Source organism: Salmo salar, chromosome ssa11 (assembly GCF_905237065.1).
Source record: "Salmo salar chromosome ssa11, Ssal_v3.1, whole genome shotgun sequence".
Classification (NCBI taxonomy): Eukaryota; Metazoa; Chordata; class Actinopteri; order Salmoniformes; family Salmonidae; genus Salmo; species Salmo salar.
This window is the reverse complement of record NC_059452.1, coordinates 74036224-74062709: the sequence shown is the minus strand read 5'-3', so window position 1 is coordinate 74062709 and position 26486 is coordinate 74036224. Positions and strand designations below refer to the sequence as shown.

General features: G+C 41.6%; 1 protein-coding gene across 2 annotated transcripts; it reads right to left on the bottom strand.

Annotated features, from left to right (window-relative positions):
* Positions 1 to 4608: 4608 nt before the first annotated feature.
* LOC106563151 (interleukin-6 receptor subunit beta) lies at positions 4609 to 25954 on the bottom strand. Of its 2 annotated transcripts, XM_045689926.1 has the most exons (16): positions 25626 to 25954; positions 25248 to 25301; positions 22068 to 22124; positions 21835 to 21958; positions 21480 to 21637; positions 21159 to 21304; positions 19952 to 20093; positions 19732 to 19814; positions 19344 to 19548; positions 7983 to 8162; positions 7657 to 7788; positions 7224 to 7385; positions 6711 to 6854; positions 6516 to 6609; positions 6309 to 6390; positions 4609 to 6184 (listed from the first exon to the last, which is right to left on the bottom strand). In XM_045689926.1, exons 1-16 carry the CDS (start codon positions 25663 to 25665, stop codon positions 5681 to 5683), a joined length of 2307 nt encoding a protein of 768 aa, XP_045545882.1. In that variant the 5' UTR covers positions 25666 to 25954; the 3' UTR covers positions 4609 to 5680. The 2 variants fall into 2 exon arrangements, with proteins under 2 accessions (XP_045545882.1, XP_045545881.1); XM_045689925.1 differs by having other exon boundaries at positions 25248 to 25954.
* Between the last annotated feature and the right edge of the window lie 532 nt (positions 25955 to 26486).

Genomic DNA, 26486 nt, shown 5'->3' with positions numbered 1-26486 from the left:
CATCGTCTGTCACATCACGATGTCGTCACCATCGACGATGGCTGTCAATCATCGTCGATAGACGATGCTATCGTTATATCGCCCAACCCCATCTAGCTGAATCCTTGCTAATTGATTTATAGTTATACACAGATCTTAAATGGGGTGTGGCAAGACTGATGGAATAAAAATAGGCCAGCTAAATTGTTCAGCTAAAACACTGTATAAAATGGGGACTGAAATGATGTACACACTTGGACAGTCTTTAGGATTGTCTGAGCGCTCTAAATATTGACAAAAACTCCCAGTTATTTATATGAACTGTTGGTGTGAACTATTTCCGGGGGACACAGAAGGAAAAGAGGGGATCTCTCCAGGAGTCCCAGAAGGTAAGCTAGATCTCCCTCACCAAAGAGGTACAGTAAAACCATGTAGAACAACAGGAGCATTCAACATTACACTCAGCAACACCTAACACCACCACAAGTAAGCTCATAGAGTGTAAATCATAACTTGAGGTACACGTGTGGAACTTCAACCATGCATTGTGGTGGTCTCTGGGAAATTTGCACAGAAAATTCTTTCTTCTCGGACTACATAAATCTGGTGGTTATTAATGGTTGTGTTGTCTGTTTACAGTGGTAAGAAATACAAAAAGAAAGCGAGGTATGGCAGCATGGAAAGGAGGCAGAGGTCCACCTCCAGGATGAAGAGCAGCAGAGATTAAGAGAGGATTGAGTACAAGCCTATGAAGGTGAGAAGACGGTATAGCATCGGTGGTATAGTGGTATAGTTACTGATTTCCAAATCCAGCCTTAATCGTAAGTGTGGTTCACTGAGTTTGTGTCTTATTGTAGTCCTTCACTGTAATCTTCAGCTTTTTGTTTTATGCTTATTATCACTAAAAATGTGCATACTATCTGCACGTCACCCAGCCTGTCTCGGAACACTAACCTACTTCTCACTGACAGCGCTAAAGATCATATCTCTGTGAAACTCCGCACTTCATCTCTAGAATTGATAACAATCTGCAGACAGGCACACTTACTTTTGAAACTTTTTTTACATGGGGACGTGCCACTGCAAGTGTTGTTTTGTACAATGTGTGTGTAGAGTGAACAGTGTTGCGCGTAGCCATACTCTAGTTTAGAGGTTTTGGGCCTCACCCATTCTTGCCTGCAATATCTGTTTGGAATCTTTAGTGTTACATTGAAGTATGAAATAACAAGAAAAAGTATGTGGCGTGCAACAGAAAAGGATGTTCAAACAATTTGTTTGAGGTGTGGCAAGCTAAAGGTCAAGGTCTAAGTTTGGCAAGAGGGAAATTTCACGGCCTGGGAGGGGATTTTTTGGGGGGTATCTCAGATTGTTCTGTCAATTCTCACATATAAACTTAATTGGGAGGAAGGATGTTTGAAAAAGTTTTAACATTTGTATCACAAACAATTTGGGGGAAAATCATGATGAAAGTGGCTATTTTAGACCCTTTTTAGCAATGCTGTCTCATCATCCTGTAACTCTTGACCATTTTATTACAGTTGAGGATTTTAATCACAATAGAAACATTGCTGGCACAAGACCTTTTTTTATCATGACTCCTGCTCTTTCTATTCTATTTTTATGACAAACGATTGCACAGTGTGTAACACAATTTGGTGCTTGTCTTGGCCAGGGCCCATTTCAAAAATCTAAATAGACTTCCCTCCGGATAAATAAATACATACAGTGCCTTCAGAAACTATTCATACCCCTCGACTTATTCCACATTTTGTTGTTACAGTCTGAATTCAAAATGGATTCAATAGATTTTTTTTCTTCTAACCCATCTACACACAATACCCCATAAATACAAAGTGAAAATGTTTTTTTTTACATTTTTATGAGAAATATCTCATAAACATACAGTACCAGTCAAAAAAAGGTTGGCCACACCTACTCATTCAAGGGTTTTTCTTTATTTTTTACTATTTTCTACATTGTACTATGAAATAACACATATTATAGAATCATGTAGTAACCAAAAAAGTGTTAAACAAATCAAAATATATTTTAGATTAGTAACCACCCTTTGTCTTAATGACAGCTTTGCACACTCTTGGCATTCTCTCAACCAGCTTCACCTGGAATGTTTTTCCAACAGTCTAGAAGGAATTCCCACATATGCTGAGCACTTGTTGGCTGCTTTTCCTTCACTCTACGGTCCAACTCATCCCAAACCATCTCAATTGGGTTGAGGTCAGGTGATTGTGGAGGCCAGGTCATCTGATGCAGCACTCCATCACTTTCCTTCTTGGAACCAAAAATCTCAAATTTGGACTCATCAAACCAAAGGACAGATTTCCATTGGTCTACTGTCCATTGCACGTGTTTCTTGGCCCAAGCAAGTTTCTTCTTATTATTGGTATCCTTTAGTAGTGGTTTCTTTGCAGCAATTTGACCATGAAGACCTGATTCACGCCGTCTCCTCTGAACAGTTCATGTTGAGATTTGTCTGTTACTTGAACTCTGTGAAGCATTAATTTGGGCTGCAATCTGAAGTGCAGTTAACTCTGATGAACTTATCCTTTGCAGCAGAGGTAACTCTGGGTCTTCTTTTCCTGTGGCGGTTCTCATGAGAGCCAGTTTCATCATAGCGCTCGATGGTTTTTGCGACTGTACTTGAAGTAACTTTAAAAGTTCTTGAAATGTTACGGATTGACTGACCTTCATGTCTTAAAATAATGATGGATTTCCATTTGTCTTTGCTTATTTGAGCTGTTTTTGCCACAATTTGGATTTTTGCCAAATAGGGCTATCTTCTGTATACCACCCCTAACTTGTCACAACACAACGGATTGGCTCAAACGCATTAAGAAGGAAAGAAATTCCACAAATTAACTTTTACCAAGGCACACCTGTTAATTGAAATGCACTCCAGGTGCCTACCTCATGAAGCTGGTTGAGAGAATGCCAAGAGTGTGCAAAGCTGTCATAACACTTTTTTGGTTACTACATGATTCCATGTGTGTTATTTCATAGTTTTGATGTCTTAACTATTATTCTACAATGTAGAATGAGTAGGTGTGTCTAAACGTTTGACTAGTACTGTAAGTATTCACACCCCTGAGTCAATACTATGTGGAAGCACCTTTTCACACCTGGATTGTGCAACCTTTGCCCGTTTATTAATTACAAAATTCTTCAACCTCTGTCAAATAGATTGTTGATCATTGCTAGACAACCATTTCAGGTCTTGCCATCGATATTCAAATAGATTTAGGTCAAAACTGTAACTCAGCCACTCAGGAACATTTACTGTGTTCTTGGTAAGCAACTCCAGTGTGGATTTGGCCTTGTGTTTTAGGTTATTGTCCTGATGAAAAGTTAATTCATCTCCCAGTGTCTGGTGGAAGGCAGACTGAACCAGGTTTTCCTTTAGGATTATGCCTGTGCTTAGCTCCAATCCATTTATTTTTTATCCTGAAACCCCCCCCCGAGTCCTTAACGATTACAAGCATACCCATTACATGCAGCCACCCCTATAATTGAATTAACCCAGATTTGTCCGTCGGACTGCCAGATGGTGAAGCGTGATTCGTCACTCCAGAGAACGCATTTCCACTGCTCCAGAGTCCAAAGGCGGCGAGCTTCTCACCACTCCAGCCGACGTGATCTGCGGCTGCTCGGACATGGAAACCCATGTCATGAAGCTCCCGACGAACAGTTCTTGTGCTGACGTTGCTTCCAGAGGCAGTTTGGAACTCGTGAGTGTTGCAACTGAGGAAGTACATATATATATATTTTTTGTTGTTGTTGTACTTTTACCCCCTTTTTCTCCCCAATTTTGTGGTATCCAATTGGTAGTTATAGCCTTGTCCCATCACTGCAACTCCCCTACGGACTCGAGAGAGGCAAAGGTCAAGAGCTATGCGTCCTCCAAAACACGACCCTGCCAAGCCGCACTGTTTCTTGACACACCATTCGCTTAACCCGGCAGCCAGCCGCACCAACGTATCAGAGGAAACACTGTCCAGCTGGCGACCGAAGTCAGCTTGTAGGGACCTGGCCCGCCACGAGGAGTCGTTAGAGCGTTATGGGACAAGGAAATCCCTGCCGTCCAAACCCTCCCCTAACCCGGGTTACGCTGGGCCAATTGTGTGCCGCCTCACGGGCCTCCCGGTCGGCTGTGACACCGCCTGGGATCGAACCCAGGTCTGTAGTGACACCTCAAGCACTGCACTACCTTAGACTCAGCGGTTCTGTTCAACAGCACTTCAGCACTCGGCGGTCCGAGTGAGCTTGTGTGGCCTACCACTTCGCGGCTGAGCCGTTGTTGCTCCTAGACGTTTCCACCTCACAATAACAGCACATACAGTTGGCCCGGGGCAGCGCTAGCAGGGTAGAAATTTGACAAACTGACTTGTTGGAAAGGTGGCATCCTGTGACAGTGCCACATTGAAAGTTACTGAGCTCTTCAGTAAGGCCATTCTACTGACAATGTTTGTCAATGGAGATTGCATGACTGTGTGCTCGATTTTATACACCTGTCAGCAACGGGTGTGGCTGAAATAGACAAATCATGTTAATTAGAAGGTGTGTCCACATACCTGTAGATACACTATATATACAAATGTAACTGCAAAAATGAAGTAAATGAGAGATTCAAAGTATATTGAAAACTAGTGCTTCCTCACAGGTGTGGATCCTGACTTAATTAAGCAATTAACATCCTATCATGCTTCGGGTCATGTATAAAAATGTCCAGTTGGCCATTATTTTGGCTACCATAGCTAGAAGACAAGATCTCAGTGACTTTGAAAGAGTGGTCTCAAAGGAGCATAGGGTGTTTTAAAGGGTGTGTCACCAGATCGCAACCCAATTAAACACTTACGGAAGTCTCAGCAGCAGTGTCTGAGACAGCGTTTTCCTCCATCAAGAAAACACCAAAACAGGTCCACTAAGCCAGTTTACATAAACAGAGAATAAAATGGTTTCTAATCCTTGATTTCATTTAAAACCATTAAAAAGTCCCATTCATATAAAGAGCAGTCAATCAACACCACTCTTGTGCAATGTCTGCTTCTTGGACAATCCCTCAATGCACTATCTTGTGACTACCACATAGCAGCCATCAATACATGTATTGACAGGATAACAGCTTGAGTTTGTTATGAGTTCCCCGACATCATTAAGCGTTTTCTCATTCCAGAGTTATGACAATCCCATCGTGTTGAGAGCTCTAAATCCGGCTGAGAATATCACAGTGAGATGAAACCACAATGGATGGTCTCGCTAGACTGTCACTGTTCATTTGCCATCTCCCAAGCTGGGCTCAGAGGAAGAGATAATCGATTCATTGTTTGAATAGGCCAGAAATGTGACACGTCACTGCCTATGCAAATGTGGGGTCTGAAACCTGACGCTTCAAGTCAATTCTACTTAGAGAGTGGAAAACGGAGAGCAGGGAGATGGGGCTTTTGGCATTATAAGTCACGGGACCCTACGGCGTTAACGGAGCGCTTTGTACACCAAAATGACAGTCGGATCCAGGCCAGAACCGCTCAAACGCCTAAGAATATGCTAGTTAACAGGGTGACACTGATGGCAGCCGGTGGCTCTGTTACATAGAGAAAGGCCTAGAATGTTTGCACAGCATCTCAGTGACAAAAGCAGATTCTAGAATCTACAGTAAACATTCTCAAAGAACCATGGGGTATACACCTTAGTGTTCTGAGTTGGACTGGTGCTGCCTTGGGTCTGGTGGATGTAATCTAACTCTGGTCTGGCTTGACTGATCTGGCTTGACTGTCTGGCTTGACTGATCCTGGGATTCCAATGATGACAATGATGATGACGACGTATTGGTTGGAACACACTGTGGCATGGCCTGTTGGAAGAGTTCCATGGTGGTGTAATCACTTTGAAAGGCCAACGGGTGGCACTGGTGGGCCACAGTACTGATGAGGACAGGGTCCGTCTGTCTCCTGTCTGTGGGCATAGATGTAATGGTGTCAGAAGTTGGATCTTGAGCTCTGTCTGTGGCTATGGTTGACAGAGAAGGCCCTTGGCTCTCCTCATGGTCTGTGTTGAGGTGTAGACAGGAGTCGGCATTGCGATGGAGGTTGCCAACGGGAGACATTTCTTCTCTCCCGTCAACAATGTGTAGACTGTTGGAGTCCCCCTCCTCTTCCTGCAACATCTGTCGGTTGATGAGCTCCAGGAGTTCCTATGAGAATCAATTGATTTTATTGTCCCGGAGGCGGAAGAAAACAGACAGCAACAGGGCATGATCTGAGACATGCTATAAAAATGCTATGAAACTCTCCTGCATCATTATAACATTTTCTTACCAGATCACAGACCCCATCTATTTTCTGGATGGCATTGCTGTTACTTGGATTGGGGATATTCGGCCAAAGTAGTTTCTTTGCTCTGAAAATACAACACGTTGACATGTAATTAGTTCCATCACTTGAACTTCACTGGACAACAGTTAAGAACAAAGCAAAACTAATAGATATAAATACACCTTTGACCTAAAAACATGATGACTGTACCTTTTTAATAACTGAGAGCCGAGATGAACCACCAGGAAGAGTAAAGTTACTCCAACAATGGCCCCTGCTATCACACCACTCACAGTCAGGGATGCTGGGGAGGGAAAGAAGACAGTACTGGTCTGCCATTCAAAATGTGGGATATCAGAGATGTTAATTGCAATATAACCATTGGTGATAGATCAACAAGCAAACCTTCAGGTTTGGTTTCAAAGTATGCAGCTGAGCTTCTCACTCCCATTCCTGCACTAGTGAAGGCAGACAACTGGACCCGGTACACAGTACTGCTCTGTAGGTCTACCAACTCATAGCTGGTTGAACCAGCATCCACAGTGATGTCTGTTGCAGCGAGAACACCAATAGTTAAAGTCAGTGACACATCAGAATAAGAAGTAGTAACCCCACAATCATCATTTTAAGGAAGTTAGCGCTTAAACAACGGTTCTCGTTTTCAACTCTAGCCTTTTGGGAACTAGACGTGGTGGTAAGAATATCTGTGCAGGAAGGCTTAACTTCTAAAAAAAGAAGTGTACATATTAGTCACAAACTATAAAACATTCTACGTGTGACGTGAAGTCGCTCACACTGTTCTTTATGCTGCTCACATTCTACTGTATGAATACTAATTCACTGCACGCCTCCTGGGCCAACATCAACTTGGCGCCTGTTTGTGAACATCCAAATAAACAATACAACAATTCATCTTACTTGGTTCAGCATCTGTCCAGTCCTGCAGCCTCTCTGTGTAATGGAGGAAGTAGCCCAGCAGGAAACCTCTGTTGTCCTCCTCGGGGACAGCCGTCCACTCCAGCACCATGGAACTCTGGCTAACATTACTGCTGCTGATGTTCCCTGGGGCACTGATGGGGGCTAAGAGGAAAAGACACTGAATCTTATCGCAATGCATTGATGACTAATTGGTTGGGTTGGTTGATTTAGACATACAGGTGCTAAGGTGTAATGTACTTATACTGCAACCAGCTTGTAAGTATATGAAGTGGCTCCCTGTGTCTGCGCCTATGGTATGTGTTTGTGTGACGATGAGATGCCACTTGTATTCTACTCTAGCACTGGTTTCATCTAGTACAACCCCAAGGAGATGTTAAGTGTGGCCTTAATATCAGTTTAATTTTAGACTCACATCCTTCAGTGAAGAAGGCCTGGATATTCCCATAGGTGCTCTCGCTGTTGTTGATGAACTTCAGGTTGCAGGGCTCTTTATGTGGCCTTGTGTGCAGAGTGAAGGTGTACTTCTTATACAGCTCTAATGGCTCTATAATTCATACAGCAACAAGAGTGGTTTTAAAATGGGGGAAACATCTTTCATCAGGACACACTGGTGTTAGAAGAGCTTATATCTGTTAAACATATGCAATGTGTAGTTCTGGTTATAATAATATACTGTATCTGAATATGTGAATCCACTGTTGTTTTCATGTTAACACGGGAGAGAGGTATGTACCCTACCCTCCAAGTGTATGACTTCATAGTTGTTCTCATCCTCATAGAAGGACTTGTAAGCAGCTCTCTCTCCTCTCCTCCACCACTCCACTGAGAAGCAGGAGTAAGTTTTGATCAGGTCATCCACCCAGGAGACAGTGAAGGACGTGTTGCCATTGAATGTCACATTCAGCTTCCCATATAAGTCTGTAGAGACAAACCAAACAACACGTCAAGGTCCTTTCTCCTGCATCTGAGATATCTTTGAGATGTCCCACTTCAACAGGCTGATTTCAAACACTGTTAAAATAGAAAAACTCAAAACCCCATCATTGTGTCATGAAACCATGAAAAGTAGTGCACCTAAGATGAGATATGGTGTTTCATCATCAAGCGCTATGAAAAATTAGCTCTCATGAGGAGCGCCACAAGAAAGGAAGACCCAAACTATTAGAGATACCAGCCTCAGAAATTGCAGCACAAATAAATGCTTCACAGAGTTCAAGTAACAGACACATCTTAACACCAACTGTTCAGAGGAGACTGCTTGAATCAGGCCTCATGGTCGAATTCCTGCAAAGAAACCACTACTAAAGGATACCAATAAGAAGAAGAGACTTGCTTGGCCCAAGAAACACGTGCAATCGACATTAGACCTGGTGGAAATCTGTCCTTTGGTCTGATGAGTCCAAATTTTAGATTTTTGAATCCAACCGCCGTATCTTTGTGAGACGCAGAGTAGGTGAACGGATAATGTCAGCATGTGTGGTTCTCACCGTGAAGCATGGAGGAGGTGTGATCATGTGGGGGTGCTTTGCTGGTGACACTGTGATTTATTTAGAATTGAAGGCACACTTAACCAGCATGGCTACCACAGCATTCTGCAGTGATACGCCATCACATCTGGTTTGCGCTTAGTGGGACTATCATTTGTTTTCAACAGGACAATGACCCAACACACTTCCAGGCTGTGTAAGGGCTATTTGACAAAGAAGCAGAGTGATGGAGTGCTACATCAGATAACCTGGCCTCCACAATCACCCAAACTCAACCCAATTGAGATGGTTTAGGATGAGTTGGACCGCAGAGTGAAGAAAAAGCAGCCAACAAGTGCTCAGCATATGTGGGAACTCCTCATTAGAGACAGTTTCATCATAGCGCTTGATGGTTTTTGCAACTGCACTTTCAAAGTTCTTGAAATGTTCTGCATTGAATGACCTTCACGTCTTAAAGTAATGATGGACTGTCGTTTCTCTTTGCTTATTTGAGCTGTTCTTGCCATAATATGGACGTTGTGTTTTACCAAATAGGGCTATGTTCTGTATACCAACCCTACCTTGTTACAACACAACTGATTGGCTCAAATGCATTAAGGAAGAAATTCCACAACTTAACTTTTAACAAGGCACACCTGTTAATTAAAATGCATTCCAGGTGATTACGTCATGAAGCTGGTTGAGAGAATGCCAAGAGTGTGCAAAACTATCATCAAGGCAAAGGGTAGCTACTTTGAAGAATCTCAAATATAAAATATATTTTGATTTGTTTAACACTTTTTTGGCTACTACATGATTCCATATGTCTTATTTAATAGTTTTGATGTCTTCACTATTATTCTACAATATAGAAAATAATAAAAAATAAAGAAAAACCCTTGAATAAGTAGGTGTGTCCAAACATTTCACTGGTACTGTATTTGGAGACTTAAGTGCCAAAAATAAATACATTTTGGGGGGCGACTATCTATTGTTCCATGTAGTGAATCTGTTATTCAATGCGTTTGTATGGGCTAGTAGCAATAACGGCAAATACAATTTTTTTATCAACACTTCAAGGAGACTTAAAATTCTAAATCAAGTTGCAAAATTATCCTTAGTATGACCTTCAGTTCCATGTAGCTTAGTAGAACCTCCCCCGTTTTTTTTGAGAGAGTCTTATGAAAACCATTGTTAGTGTTTCAGTGCATGTAAAAGGCAATATCAAAACACAAATGGCAGACTGTCTCTCTTATACAATCAAGTGGTTTTCAAATGCCAATTCTTTATACTCTAAATATTGATTGATGATGATTTTCAGACAATATTTTAATTGACCATTTTGGTCCCGCTTTAAATGATGTTCAGCTTATTAAGGCTTCATTAAGCCTTCATAAGCAGTACGTTAAATGTGTTAAAGCACCTATAACCATATGTCATGCTTTATAAAGGGCTCATAAATGTGGCATGACTGTGACATAATCACCAATGCCATATGTGACATAATCTACTATATCGAATATGATATAAACATGTGCTTTATAACGGGAGGCATGTTGTGCTGAAGAATGGCATACGTTCTAAAGTGATGTCATGTTCGTCACATAACACCTAATCTTGTTCCCAGACACTTCTGCCCCAAATGGTCTGGTGGTCCAACACATTAAACTAGGCCTTCATTAGTTAAAACCTCTTGCATCTAGACGTTCCGCTAGCGGAACGCCTCGCCAAATATCCAATGGAAGAACGTGGCGCGAAATACAAATACCTCAAAAATGCTATAATTTCAATTTTTCAACCATACGACTATTTTACACCATTTGAAAGATAAGACTCTCGTTAATCCAACCACATTGTCCGATTTCAAAAAGGCTTTACAGCAAAAGCAAAACATTAGATTATGTTAGGAGAGTACCCAGCCACAAATAATCACACAGCCATTTTCAAAGCAAGCATATATGTCACAAAAACCCAAAACACAGCTAAATGCAGCACTAACCTTTGATGATCTTCATTAGATGACACTCCTATGACATTATGTTATACAATACATGCATGTTTTGTTCAATCAAGTTCATATTTATATAAAAAAACTGCTTTTTACATTAGCATGTGATGTTCAGAACTAGCATTCCCACCCAAAACTTCCAGTGAATTTACTAAATTACTCATCATAAACGTTGACAAAATACATAACAATTATTTTAAGAATTATAGATACAGAACTCCTTTATGCAATCGCTATGTCAGATTTTAAAATAGCTTTTCGGCGAAAGCACATTTTGCAATATTCTGAGTACATAGCTCAGCCATCATCACAGGCTAGCTATTCAGACACCTGCCAACTTCGGCGCTCACTAAACTCAGAATTACTACTAGAAAAATTGCATTACCTTTGCTGTTCTTCGTCAGAATGCACTCCCAGGACTGCTACTTCCACAACAAATGTTGTTTTTGTTCCAAATAATCCATAGTTATGTGCAAATATCCCCGTTTTGTTCGTGCGTTCAGGTTACTATCCAAAGGGTAACGCGCGAGCGCATTTCCAGACAAAATATGTCAAAATGTTCCATTACCGTACTTAGAAGCATGTCAAACGCTGTTTAAAATAATTTTTTATGCTATTTTTCTCGTAAAATAGCAATAATATTCCAACCGGACAATGCTGTATTCATTCAAAAAGGGAGAGAAAAAATGGCGAGGTCTCGTGAACGCGCATCTCCAGTCTCTCTGTCACCAGGCAGTCCACTGACAAACTGTGCTGCTGTTATCTGCCCAGAGACAGGTGACGCCTCAATCCGCTTTCTGAAGGTTTTAGAGAGCCAATGGAAGCCTTAGAAAGTGTCACGTAACAGCTCAGATACTGTAGTTTCGATAGATAAGGAACAGAAGGACTACAAATTCGCAGAAAGGTCACTTCCTGCTTGGAATCTTCTCAGGTTTTTGCCTACCATATGAGTTCTGTTATACTCACAGACACCATTCAAACAGTTTTAGAAACTTTAGAGTGTTTTCTATCCAAATCTACTAATAATATGCATATTCTCGTTTCTGGGCAAGAGTAGTAACCAGTTTCAATCGGGTACTTTTTTTATCCGGCCGTGAAAATACTGCCCCCTATCCCAGACAGGTTAAGGTTAGGTTTAAAATAAATTTTAATAAGAAGATAAGGGTTTAGTCATTCTCTGGTCACTCCCACTAAGGTCAACTCTGAATGGTTGATGTTCCAGGCTTATATGTGCAATGTGTGCAAAAGTTCGGGGACGACGTTACACCAAGAAACATGTAAAATATTCTGTAACAAGTGTTGTTTTTGTGCTCAATGGTGGATCTATTCATAATTATTTAAGAGATAATTTTAATTTAATGAAAGCCCCAACCTAATGAAATTGAATGTGTCTTCTGGAACCAAGTTACATGTTCGTCAGTACACAAACATGCACACAACAAAATCAAATCAAACTTTGTCACATGCACCGAATACAACAAGAGTAGACTTAACTGTTAAATGCTTACTTACAAGCCCTTAACCAACAGTGCAGTTCAAGAAGAATTAAGAAAATATTTACCAAATAAACTAAAGTAAAAAAAAAGCTCAAATAATAGTATAATAAAAAGTAACACAACAATACAATAACGAAGCTATATACAGGGGGTACCGGTACTAAGTCAGTGTGCGGGGATACAGGTTAGTTGAGGTAATTTGTACTTGTTGGTAGAGGTGAAGTGGCTATGCATAGATAATAAACAGTGAGTAGCAGCAGTGTACAAAACAAATGGAGGGGGGGGGGTGTCAATGTAATAGTCCGGTGGCCATTTGATTAATTGTTCAGCAGTCTTATGGCTTGGGGGTAGAAGCTGTTAAGGAGCCTTTTTGGTCCTAGAATTGGCACTCCGGTACCACTTGCCGTGTGGTAGCAGATGAAACAGTCTATGACTTGGATGCCTGGAGTCTGACAGTTTTATGGGCTCTCCTCTGACACCGCCTATTTTATAGGTCCTGTAATACAGGAAGCTTGGCCCCAGTGATGTACTGGGCTGTGTGGTGCAGCTGTAGAACTTTTTGAGGATCTGAGGACCCACGCCAAAAATGTTCAGTCTCCTGAGGTGGAAAAGGTTTTGTTGTACCCTCTTCACAACTGTCTTGGTGTGTTTGGACCATGATAGTTCGTTGGGGATGTGGACACCAAGGAACTTGAAACTCTCGACCCGCTCCACTACAGTCCTGTTGATGTTAATGGGGGCCTGTTTGGCCTGCCTTTACCTGTAGTCCACGATCAGCTCCTTTGTCTTGCTCACATTGAGTGAGAGGTTGTTGTCCTGGCACCACACTGCCAGTTCTCTGACCTCCCTATAGGCTGTCTCATCGTTGTCGGTGATCAAGCCTACCACTGTTGTGTCATCAGCAAACTTAATGAGGGTGTTGGAGTCGTGTTCGGCCATGCAGTCGTGGGTGAACAGGGAGTACAGGAGGGGACTAAGTACACACCCCTGAGGGGCCCCAGTGTTGAGGATCAGCGTGGGAGACGTGTTGTTGCCTACCCTTACCACCTGGGGGCGGCCCGTCAGGAAGTCCAGGATCCAGTTGCAGAGAGAGGTGTTTAGTCCCAGGGTCCTTAGCTTAGTGATGAGCTTCGTGGGCACTATGGTGTTGAACGCTGAGCTGTAGTCAATGAACAGCATTCTCAAATAGGTGTTCCGAGATTGCATCACCTGTGGATTTGTTGGGGCGATATACGAATTGGAGTGGATCTAGGGTATCCGCGAGGATGCTGTTAATGTGAGCTTTCAAAGCACTTCATGTTTACCGACGTGAGTGCTACGCGGCAGTAATCATTTAGGCAGGTTACCTTCGCTTCCTTGGGCACAGGGACTATGGTGGTCTGCTTGAAACATGTAGATATTACAGACTCAGTCAGGGAGAGGTTGAAAATGTCAGTGAAGACACTTGCCAGTTGGTCCGCGCATGCTCGGAGTACCCGTCCTGGTTATCCGTCTGGCCCCGCGGCTTTGTGAATGTTGACCTGTTTAAAGGTCTTGCTCACATCGGCTACCGAGAGCGTTATCACATAGTCATCCAAAACAGCTGGTGCTCTCGTGCTTCAGTGTTGCTTGCCTCGAAGCGAGCATAAAAGGCATTTTGCTCGTCTGGTAGGCTCGCGTCACTGGGCAACTCGCATCTGGGTTTCCCTTTGTAGTCCATAATAGTTTTCAAGCCCTACCAAATCCGAAGAGTAGGATTCAATCTTAATCCTGTATTGATGCTTTGCTTGTTTAATGGTTCGTCTGAGGGCATAGCGGGATTTCTTATAAGTGTCCGGATTAGTGTCCCACTCCTTGAAAGCGGCAGCTCCAACCTTTAGTTCGATGCGGATGTTGCCTGTAATCCATGTCTTCTGGTTGGGATATGTACGTACGGTCACTTTGGGGACGACGTCGTCGATGCACTTATTGATGAAGCCAATGACTGATATGGTATACTCCTCAATGCCATTGGATGAGTCCCGGAACATATTCCAGTCTGTGCTTGCAAAACAGTCCTGTAGCGTAGCATCCGTGTCATCTGACCACTTCCGTATTGAGCGAGTCACTGGTACTTCCTGCTTTAGTTTTAAATTGTAAGCAGCAATCAGGAGGATAGAATTCTGGTCAGATTTGCCAAATGGAGGGCGGGGGAGAGATTTGTATGCATCTCTGTGTGTGGAGTAAAGGTGGTCTTGAGTTTTTTTTCCTCTGGTTGCACATGTGACATGCTGGTAAAAATTTGGTAAAACTGATTTAACTTTGCCTGCATTAAAGTCCCCAGCCATTAGGAGTGCCGCTTCTGGATGAGCATTTTCTTGTTTGCTTATAGTTGGTTGAGTGCGGTCTTAGTGCCAGCATCGGTATGTGGTGGTAAATAGACAGCTACAAATAATATAGATGAGAACTCTCTTGGTAGATAGTGTGATCTACAGTTTATCATAAGGTGCTCTACCTCAAGAAAGCAATACCTCGAGACTTCTTTAATATTAGACATTGCGCACCAGCTGTGTTTGACAAAAAGACACACACCTCCACCCCTCGTCTTACCAGACGTAGCATCTCTGTTCTGCCGGTGCATGGAAAATCCAGCCAGTTCTATATTATCCGTGTTGTCGTTCAGCCACGACTCAGTGAAACATAAGATATTACAGTTCTTAATGTCCCATTGGTAGGATAATCGCAGGTCAGTATATCCTTCTCGTCGGACTCGTTAAAGGAAAAAGCTTCTTCCAGTTCGTGGTGAGTAATCGCTGTTCTGATGTCCAGAAGTTATTTTCGGTCATAATAGACGGTAGCAGCAACATTATGTACAAAATAAGTAAAAAAATAAGTTATAAACAACACAAAAAAACGAACTAAATAGCATAATTAGTCAGGAACATGTAAAACGTCAGCCATCCTCTTCGGCGCCATCTTAGACAAGATGAGTCTTACAGCGTGGTTCTGGGCCCAGTCCCCCACTGGGCCCAGAACCATCTACCCACTCCCCCACTGAAAGATCAGCCACAAAATGTTGTCACCATTGTAACAGGTTGTAATCAAGCCCTGGTCTCCAGCATGGGAACAGAAGAGGAATACCTGGTGCGGTAGACTCAGGTTGGACTACTCCAAATCATCTTGGTTCTGACACACACACACACACACACACACAAAACGCAAGCTTTGCAGGTTCATCTACCCATTTAAATACCGCTCACATCCTACAGTAACCTTCATAAATCAGCAGAACGTTAATAACCTATTTACTGACACTTTATGTAGTGTCCTGTGATACTTAGTTTGAAGTAAGACACCTTCGGTCATTCATAACATATCCATAAAGACTCTATATCGCATGATGCAGTGCGATGTATCTCCTTCACAGAGTTGATCAGACAGTTGATTGTGGCCTGTGGAATGTTGTACCACTCCTCTTTAATGGCTGTGCGAAGTTGCTGGATATTGGCGGGAACTGGAACATGTTGGAATTGTGTACAGATCCTTGCGACATGGGGCTGTGCATTATCATGCTGAAACATGACGTGATGGATGAATGGCACAACAATGGGCCTCAGGATCTCGTCACGGTATCTCTGCGCTTTCAAATTGCCGTCGATAAAATGTAATTGTGTTCGTTGTCCGTAGCATATGCCTGGCCAAAATTCTTACCTCACCGCCACCATGGGGACTCTGTTCACAACACTGGCATCTTCAAACCGCTCGCCCACATGATGTAATCTGCCCGGTACAGTTGAAACCGAGATTCAGCCGTGAAGAGCACACTTCTCCAGCATGCCAGTGGCCATCAAAAGTGAGCATTTGCCCACTGAAGTCAGCTACAACGCCAAACTGCAGTCAGGTCAAATCAAATTTTATTTGTCACATGCACCGAATGCAACAGGTGTAGACCTTACCGTGAAATGCTTACTTACAAGCCCTTAAATAACGATGCAGATTTAAGAAAATATTTACTAAATAAGCTAAAGTAAAAAAAGTTGCACAATAAAATAACAATAGCGAGCTGACCAAATTATGAAAGACAAGCATTGTAATTTTGAATTCCGTAAAGTGAGTGTGAAAGAGGTGAACAAATGATTGTCTATCAACAATGACAAGCCATTGGGGTCTGACAACTTGGATGGAAAATTACTGAGGATATAGCAGATGATATTTCCACTCCTATTTGCCATATTTTAAATTTAAGCCTCCTAGAAAGTGTGTGCCCCAGGTTTGGAGGGAAGCAAAAGTCATTCCGCTACCTAAGCCCCCTTTACTGGCTCAAATAGCCAACCAATTAGCCTGCTACCAACCCTTAGTAAACTTTAGGGTAAAATTGTTTTGACCAGATACAATGCTATTTTACCATAAACAAATTCACAACAAACTTTCAGCATGCTTATACGGAAGAACATTCAACAAGCACAGCACTTACACAAATAGACTGATGATTGGCTGAGAGAAATTGATGATTAAAATATTGTGGGGGCTATTTTGTTTGACTTCAGTGCAGCTTTTGACATTATAGTCTGCTGCTGGAAAAACTTATGTGTTATGGCTTTACACCCCCTGCTATTTTGTGGATAAAGAGTTACCTGTCTAACAGAACACAGAGGGTGTTCTTTAATGGAAGCCTCTCCAACATAATCCAGGTTGAATCAGGAATTCCCCAGGGCAGCTGTCTAGGCCCCTTACTTTTTTCAATCTTTACTAATGACATGCCACTGGCTTTGAGTAAGGCCAGTGTGTCTATGTATGCAGATGACTTAACACTATACACGTCAGCTACTACAGCGACTGAACTGACCAACACTTAACAAAGAGCTGCAGTTAGTTATGGAGTGGGTGGCAAGGAATAAGTTAGTCCTAAATATTTCTAAAACTAAAAGCATTGTATTAGGGACAAATCATTCACTAAGCCTTAAACATAAACATTGTAAGAAATAATGTGGAACTTGAGCAAGTTTAGGTGACTAAACTGCTTGGAATAACACTGGATTGTAAACTGTCATGGTCAAAACATATTGATACAACAGTAGCTAAGATGGGGAGAAGTCTGTCCATAATAAAGCGCTGCTCTACATTCTTAACAACACTATCAACAAGGCAGGTCCTACAGGCCCTAGTTTTGTCACACCTGGACTACTGTTCTGTCGTGTGGTTAGGTGCCACAAAAAGGGACTTGGGAAAAAGAGGTCTCTTCACAGTCCCCAAGTCCAGAACAGACTATGGGAGGCACACAGTACTACATAAAGCCATGACCATATGAAATTCTATTCCAGATCAAGTAACTGATGCAAGCAGTTAAATTCGATTTAACAGCGGAGACTGAAGCAACACAAACCAGGCACAGACACATGCATTCACACGATAACATAATCACTGTACACACACATGGATTTTGTACTGTAGATATGTGGTAGTGGTGGAGTAGGGGCCTGAGGGCACACAGTGTGTTGTGAAAGTATTGTTATGTTTTTAAAATTGTATAAACTGTCTTAATTTTGCTGGACCCCAGGAAGAGTAGCTGCTGCCGTGGAATATGGAATACATATAGACTTAGAGCAATAACTATTCTGGGTGCTACAGTAAAAGAATTGTAGGGAATACTCAGTAGGGTCTGTAGAATGTATATATGGTGTTATTTCATGGGGCTCTAAATAATACGTGTTGCTGGCCTTTTACTCCACCCATTTCATTGGAGGCCGAATCACATCACATGTGCGCTTACTACACTAGTCATCCCCTGATGTGGTTTAAGCATTGTTGTGAACACATAAAATCCTATTTTGTTGAAGCCTATTTTATGAAGGCTTTATGAAACCTTTTTAAGCTGCACACCATTTGAAGTGGGATCAAAATGGGTCAAGAAGACACTGGGAATTGAATACCTTTCCTAGGGCACTAATTATAGGCTACAGTTGCCAGGCCCATTGTGAAATGATAAATTATGTTACATTCAGAATGTTTAGGGCTATGTAAGTTATAGCAGGGATAACATGAGGTAACATGTATAAAGTAGGCCTTTATGTGAGAAGATTAATGTGAACTCAGGTCTCCTGCTTATCAAAACACTCCCTTAGTCTACTCAGCCAGTCTGCAGGACTAAACTGTTGTGCTGAACATGGGGGACCTGATTCAGACTTGAGATAAGTAGACTTAGCATGGACTCAATAAAACATGGACTTAAGTCAAAACATGTTTAAGTCCATGTTAAATCAACTCAAATCTCAAGTCTGAATAGGAATTCAGTAAGATGGCAAATTTATTTGGAATTTGACACACTCAACCACACAGCAGCTTACCGTGTGAGGAATTTGGGACCCATATCAGAAGAAAAATGTTTAGATTATTAAAGGCCAAATGTGAACTTCAAACACTGTGCTGCCCTACTGTTTAGAATTCCCCCAGTCTGGGAAATGGATTTGGAGGGAGGGCACTCAAGTCAAGTGTGCCATCTAGAAAACACTATGGTCAAGTATTAAAAACAAGCAAGTTTGTGGGCGCCACCACTGTATTCAGGTCCTTCACGAACTCAGGAAAGAACACACCAAACGCTCAGGTAAAACCCACCTAAACAATCCAAGAAAGTATGTGGCAATGACAACAGAAAAGGAATTCACTCAACTAGACTCCCATTTACAGTATTTGGATTCAAAACACCATGTTTAGGAGCTTTGGAGAGAAGAAATGACACCAAAAGAGAAGGGTTCTAATTATGCACTAAACAGGACTCGAAACACCATAAGTGTTTTCAACCTTTTACGGGTTAGTCTGTTGCAAGGTGTTGCACAACTCTTGATTAAGTGGTGTTACAACATACCATGTCATGGTTCAGAACACCTTAGGATGAATGTTTAAGTACATCTTAAATATGTTTCATAACTCCAGCAAAGTTAAGGTTTCGTCTCAACGTTGGGGGCAGCTCAGTTGCCTCTAGTTTTAATGTTACAAAACACATCATTTTAACAGTGTACTGTTAAGCAGGAGGAGAGCAACTAGTAATTCATTTCTGATGCAAAAACTGAACTTAACTAATAATACTTCTCAGGTCAAAATAGTTAATAAATCCTAACATGGCCAGAGTGTATGATCCCGATATTGGAAGATAACGGTAGATAGCTATTTCTACCTTTGTCGTCCAGTGGTGGTATAGTCCTCTGTGCTGCAGGTGAGGTCCCAGCCGTGTTGAAGGCTGTGATGGTGAGGTGGTAGGCTGAGTGAGACAGGGCCAGTCTGAGTAGGGTCCTGCTGGTGTTGAAGGCCTTGATGGGGTCCTCTCCTGAGGCCTTCCCCACTGTCACACTGTAGCCTTCCGCTAAGTCACTGGCTGCAAACTGAAACAAAAATTGTAGGTGCATGGTTACAGGTCTAACCATAGCTTTATACAACATGTGTTACGTATAGTGTAGTGCAATAAACTATTGTATTACTTTATACCTACAGCTATTGTAGATATTATGTTTATGAATCGTGCAGGTTAACTAACAAATGTAGTATTTTGACATTGTATAAGTTACCTTCCATTTTATGATCACTAATCTACTTCCTTTGGTTTGTGGAAAATCTTCTACCATCTCAATGACAGGCTTATCAGTAAGTTCTAAAAAAGATTAAATGAAATGGACACGTTGCTTATCTGATGTTGAACGTCAGTAGATCAGTAGAGAATTGATTGACTATTTTGGTAAGACCATTGAAGATTTCTAAATTGCAGCTTTAGGTAAAAGGTAAACTCACCAGGTGGAACAGTGAAATTCTTGCTCCAGGGGCACTGGGTACATTTGTCGTTGGCCACACACTGTATTTGCACCACATAGGACAGTGAGGAGTTAAGATTACCCAGAGTGCACCTATTGTTATCCTTGGATTGCACTGGTGGCTATAGAGAACACAAATGAGAGGTTAGGTCAGTATACCTTGAGAGAAAAAAAAGGTCTAAAGTTGTATATTCTACATGGTCTTCTCCAGTCTTGGACAACTAGGTTTGGTTTCCCGGACACAGATTAGGCCTAATCCTGGACTGAAATTAACTTTCAATGAAGATTCTCCAATGACTAGGCTTAATCTGTGTTCAGGACTAGTTTTATTTTGTGACCGGGGAACTGGCCCCAAGAGTTTCACTATTCATGCCTTTGTCTCAAGTCTATTTTATAACTACCAACATAAAGTGTCTTAATAGGGCATTGGGCCACCACGAGCCACCAGATCAGCTTCAATGTGCCTTGGCATAGATTCTATTAGTCTGTGGAACTCAATTGGAGGGATGTGACACCATTCTTCCATGAGAAATTCCATAATTTGGTGTTTTGTTGATGGTGGTGGAAAATGCTGTCTCAGGCGCCCATAAGGGTTCAATTGGGTTTCGATCTGGTGACTGAGACACACACACACATGCTTGAATGATTGTTTTACTATCCTTGTGGGAACCAAACAATTGATTCCCATTCAAAATCCAATTTTTACTAATCCTAACCTAACCCGTATCTCTAATTCTAGCCCTAACTCTTAACCCTAACTGTAACTCTAAACCTAACCCCTAAGCCTAAAATAGCCTTTTTCCTTTTGGGGACTGGCGAAATGTCCCCGCTTGTCCAAATTGTCATTGTTTTATTATCCTTGTGATGACTTCTGGTCCCCACAAGGGTAGTAAAACCAAAAGCGCACACACACACACACACATCCTTTAAACCCCCTATGGCCCTTTGAGGTCCCCTTTTCAAAGTCTTCTTCTAGCCATGGTAGCCAAAATAATGGGCAACTGGGATATTTTTATACATGACTCAAAGCATGATGGGATGTTAATTGCTTAATAAACTCAGGAACCACAACTGTGTGGAAGCACCTGCCCATTTACTCAAGTGTTTACTTTATTTTGGCAGTTACCTGCATCTCTATATGAGCTACATGCAGCCAGTACCTTTCAGATCTGACTTTTAAAGCCCACCTCTTTCCATGATTGGCTCTTCAGGTCCTTGTATCTCACAGAGTACAGCGCAATATATTTATTCTCCTCCTTCCTCCAGGAGGCCTGGATATCCAGCTGTCTTGAATGGCGATTTAAGTCGACATTAGATGGGGGGCCGCATCGAACTGAAATGTTAAGACAACATAGACTATGTGATAAAGTATCATTGTTATACTATATTTTGATTCAACAATATATAAATAGGACTGGTCACATCTTATGCTTGCGGTAAACCCATAGGCTATCCTTCTGTCACATAATGGAAGGGAATAGATGCATAGATGATTAACATTAACATACCTAATTGTTGAGGTGAACCTCTGAAAACGTTCTTTGTGCAGCTCTTCGGATCACTCTCGTCAAACACATAAGCCGTCATGTTGCGCTTTTTTGACAGATTAAAAGTCTGAGATGTCCCTGATATGTTTGCATACATTTTGCAAGAGTGAATAATTTTCCTGTGAAGAATATCAAAATTGAATAGGATTTAGTATTTTATTTCAATAAATTATATAAGTATGTTTTGCTATTTTGTCTAGTCTACAGTACAAACAATCTGTCTACCGTAGTCTAAATGCAAACAATCAAATGACACAATACAACCATAGAGAGACATTCAATTACTGTGCTATTGAATTCTGTTGATACAACTTACTGTTCTATAATGAGTGTGTATCTGTGTGTTTGGTAGACAATGTGCTTTCTAGGTGTCCACACACATTCCCAGCCATTCCTACTTAAGCCCAGAGGTACAAAGCAAACTAATTCACGGACTCCCTCTGAAAAGAAAGGTTCAAAAGAGCAACTAGATTGTCACAACAAAGATTTATCAACCCTCTCAACTGCATCTGAACAAAATCTTAGTCGTTGGAATGGTTCTGTCATTACCTTGGGATGTGACACAGTGTCCATAATATGAAGAGATATTCTTGGACCCACAGGACACTGAAATGTACAGTATTGTCAATACATCGTGTATCAAAAGATTTAATGATGTGACACCATAAATAAACAGAACAAATAACAGATACTATGTCAAAATATAAATTACACATTTTCCAAGTCCCTGTAAGGGGAATTTTTATGTTTGTGCTATTGTTATAACTAATAATATTCGTATAACTAATTACTGTGTTCTATTCATGTGCTGTTCTATAAACCAATTTCTGTGTTCAAGCAAGTGGCTGACTGTACAAATCACGCCCCTCAGTTGCTGCAATTTGGCAGTACGCCCAGACCTTATTTTGAGAACAAACTAAAGATATCTCAGTTTCAAGATCTTGGCTTCGAGAGGAGAAACCTCGTGAGGTGTTGGTCTGTCAAATGTTATGAAACAGTATTGGTCGATCACATGAATAGAACAAACCGGTAATGATCAATTCATTATGCTAAATAAGGCAAATATAACTCCTGTGTATAGCTGTATATAAGAGACTTGTTGGGACTGCCCCGGCAGAGATTTCTGACAGACGTGTACTATGGTGCATTGAGTTGGTTGGAACCTCTCCAGCACACTGACAAATAAACAATGATTCATTTAAGATTGACTTTGAGTGTCCCTGTGTAAGAATTTCCATGACAACTTTAGATACTAGGCACACTGTATACGGTGGTGCTATAACTACTTTGTACAAAGGAAACAGTGTTACCGTAACAGCACTACCATATAAATTGTGTTGTGCTTTTACCATAGCCTCCAGACAACACTTACAGGAACATGGGTCCACACCCATGTCCTTTGGGTGCCTACTCTAATGCCTACAATAAGATCAGCTTTGTTGCAGAAATCATGCAAGAGGGTGATGGGTCAACTAAAACTAGTGTTGGGTAAGCTACTTTCAAATCATAGTTTACCAAACTAACTCAGCAAAAAAAGAAATGTCCTCTCACTGTCAACTGCGATTATTTTCAGCAAACTTAACGTGTAAATATTTGTATGAACATAACAAGATTCAACAACTGAGACATAAACTGAACAAGTTCCACAGACATATGACTAACAGAAATGGAATAATGTGTCCCTGAACAAAGGGGGGGGACAAAATCAAAAGTAACAGTCAGTTTTTGGTGTGGCCACTAGCTGCATTAAGTACTGCAATGCATCTCCTCCTCATGGACTGCACCAGATTTTCCAGTTCTTGCTGTGATATGTTACCCCACTCTTCCACCAAGGCACCTGCAAGTTTCCAGACATTTCAGGGGGGAATGGCCCTAGCCCTCACCCTCCGATCCAACAGGTCCCAGACGTGCTCAATGGGATTGGTATCCAGGCTCTTCGCTGGCCATGGCAGAACACTGACATTCCTGTCTTGCAGGAAATCACGGACAGAATGAGCCGTATGGCTGGTGGCATTTTCATGCTGGAGGGTCATGTCAGGATGAGCCTGCAGGAAGGGTACCACATGAGGGAAGAGGATGTCTTTCCTGTAACACACAGCATTGAGATTGCCTGCAATGACAACAAGCTCAGTCCGATGATGCTGTGACACACCGCCCCAGACCATGACGGACCCTCCACCTCCAAATCGATCCCGTTCCAGAGTACAGGCCTCGGTGTTAACGCTCATTCCTTCGATGATAAACGCAAATCTGACCATCACCCCTGGTGAGACAAAACCGAGACTCGTCAGTGAAGAGCACTTTTTGCCAGTCGTCTGGTTCAGCAACCGTGGGTTTGTGCCGATAGGCGACGTTGTTGCCGGTGATGTCTGGTGAGGACCTGCCTTACAACAGGCCTACAAGCCCTCAGTCCAGCCTCTCTCAGCCTATTGTGGAAAGTCTGAGCACTGATGGAGGGATTGTGCGTTCCTGGTGTAACTCTGACAGTTGTTGTTGCCATGCTGTACCTGTCCCGCAGGTGTGATGTTCAGATGTGCCGATCCTGTGCAAGTGTTGTTACACGTGCTCTGCCACTGCGAGAACGATCAGCTGTCCGTCCTGTCTCCCTGTAGCGCTGTCTTAGGCGTCTCACAGTACGGACATTGTAATTTATTGCCCAAGCCACATCTGCAGTACTCATGCCTCCTTGCAGCATGCCAAAGGCATGTTCACGCAGATGAGCAGGGACCTTGGGCATCTTTCCTTTGGTGTTTTTCAGAGTCAGTAGAAAGGCCTCTTTAGTGTCCTAAGTTTTCAGAACTGTGACCGTAATTGCCTACCGTCTGTAAGCTGTTAGTGTCTTAACGACCATTCCACAGGTACATGTTCATTAATTGTTATGGTTCATTGAACAAGCATGGGAAACAGTGTTTAAACCCTTTACAATTAAGATCTGTGAAGTTATTTGGATTTTTACAAATTATCTTTGAAAGACAGGGTCCTGAAAAGGGACGTTTCTTTTTTTGCTGAGTTCACTAATTACTTCACACTAGAAGAAGTTAAGCTACACTAAAGCTACCCTTAAGATAAATATAGTTTACTTAACTAAAGTTACTTTGAAATAGTAGTTCACTACTTCGGGAAAAATTATAATATCTAAATCTACAATGTCATAGAATACAAATTGCAAGGACAGATCACTCTGGGGTCAAGTGTTAACTAAGTATGTCGTTTGCCTATTAATAAAGACAAAAACTACGTTTCAAGTGAGAATTCAGCAGGTCGGATGCCGAAAAACGAAGAAAATGATTGCCTTTTTCACCCATATTTTCTTCTCTTTTTCCAAAATAGGAATAGGTAGTTCCTGTAGTTATCTACACCGCTACCTGGCAAAAAAAGTAATTAACTACTGAAAACACTGCCAAGATTTTAATTTAGTTCAACTACCACCAAGCTACTGCAAAATGCATTATAATTACTATTTGAACTACATGTAGTTCACTACTCCCCAAAACTGAATAGAACACATTTCTTACTTTTAACGTTACCCCCCCAAAAAACACTGGATATGCATAATATATATATATATATATATATGTACGTATGCGTATATGTGTGTGTGTATACACACACACACACACACACACATATGCTCACTATGTGCAGTATATATGCATGCTTTTGCATTTATGTTTTGTTTTTAACAGTGTTTTGTCTGGAAACCATTATTTAAGAATGGATCAAACATACCTGGAGAAACTTGGAGAGGGGAAGAGAGTGTGGAAAAATATTCAAAGAGAACACCTAAAAAAAGGGACAGCAGTAACCAAGACAGCAGTAACCAAGACAGCAGTAACCGATAATCGAAGATCGTCATCATTCCTGGGTCACCTGATTACTCAAAATGAGATATACTGAGTGGAGGAGTACAGAATGAGAAAATAGTTAAAAAGACGTAAACTACAACAACCTCATTGACATACAGTAGATAGGGGAATGGAGAATGAGATACACCATGTGCTGGAAATGTAGATTTCTTAGATGTAGTCTTGACTTTTATAGAATTAATGGAGATTTTTTAATTTTCAGTAACATTTTCTAACACAAAATGAGAAGAAAAGTACTTACCAATGAGGATGTAGGGCAGAGGTTTGTGCAGAAAATGCATTGTTGGTCTTTGTGTCTCATAGACTAGAGCTCCAAGTCACAGCATCAAATTCATAGCCATAATTTATGTCTGCCTGGTTTTGTGTCTGATAGCCAAGAAGTTGTGTGTTGTTTTGAAGTGGCTTCATGAACAGTAGCTAGTTATTGATGCTCACCACCCACACATGCAAGCCCACAGATGAGTTGACTTCTCTTTTCTATTCAGAACAAATTACTGATATGAACTGAGTGTTACTCAGACAAAGAAAAACATAATACCTCAAGTTTCAGCTATTTCAGGATTTCTAACAAGTTCTCTCTGCTTTCAAGGACTTGTATTCGCAATTCTCTGAAAAACAACAAATACCCACTAATAACACAACACTGTGCGTCACAGCTTTGCACAGACCTTTGCAGGGGCAAGTGCTTAAAGTGAACAAAAACATGTTTAACTCAAATTGCTTACAGTCATAATTATCTACTGCTCACTTAGCCAAATGTCAACACACACACACACATATATACACACACACACACACACATATATACACTTTTTTTTAGCATAGGCTTTTCTTTTTTGAAAAAAGCATCCCACTCTAAGCTACCTAGCCTATAGCTTCGATGCAACTCATTCTGGGAGTCTTTTGGGACATTGGGCTGATGCGGGAGTCCCAATGTCAGCCTAATGTCCCAACGGACTCCCAGAATGTGTTGCATTGAAGCTACCTCGCTAGCTTACTGCTCGTAGAGAGGGAAAATACGGGAGGGCTATCAGCTGATCATAGCGAATGTAAATGATGGAAATCAGCCAACTAGTTAGCTAGCTAACTGCTAGCTAGGCTT

Bases quoted from the DNA above. Each gene is read 5' to 3' on its own strand.
- LOC106563151 (XM_045689925.1), bottom strand. From the start codon at position 25,377: ATGATGACGATCTTCGATTATCGGTTACTGCTGTCTTGGTTACTGCTG. The intron at 22,125-25,247 runs GTATGTTTGATC...TGTACATTTCAG, and splicing joins CCCTCTCCAAGTTTCTCCAG to TGTCCTGTGGGTCCAAGAAT. The intron at 7,386-7,656 runs GTGAGTCTAAAA...TTTTCCTCTTAG, and splicing joins GGCCTTCTTCACTGAAGGAT to CCCCCATCAGTGCCCCAGGG.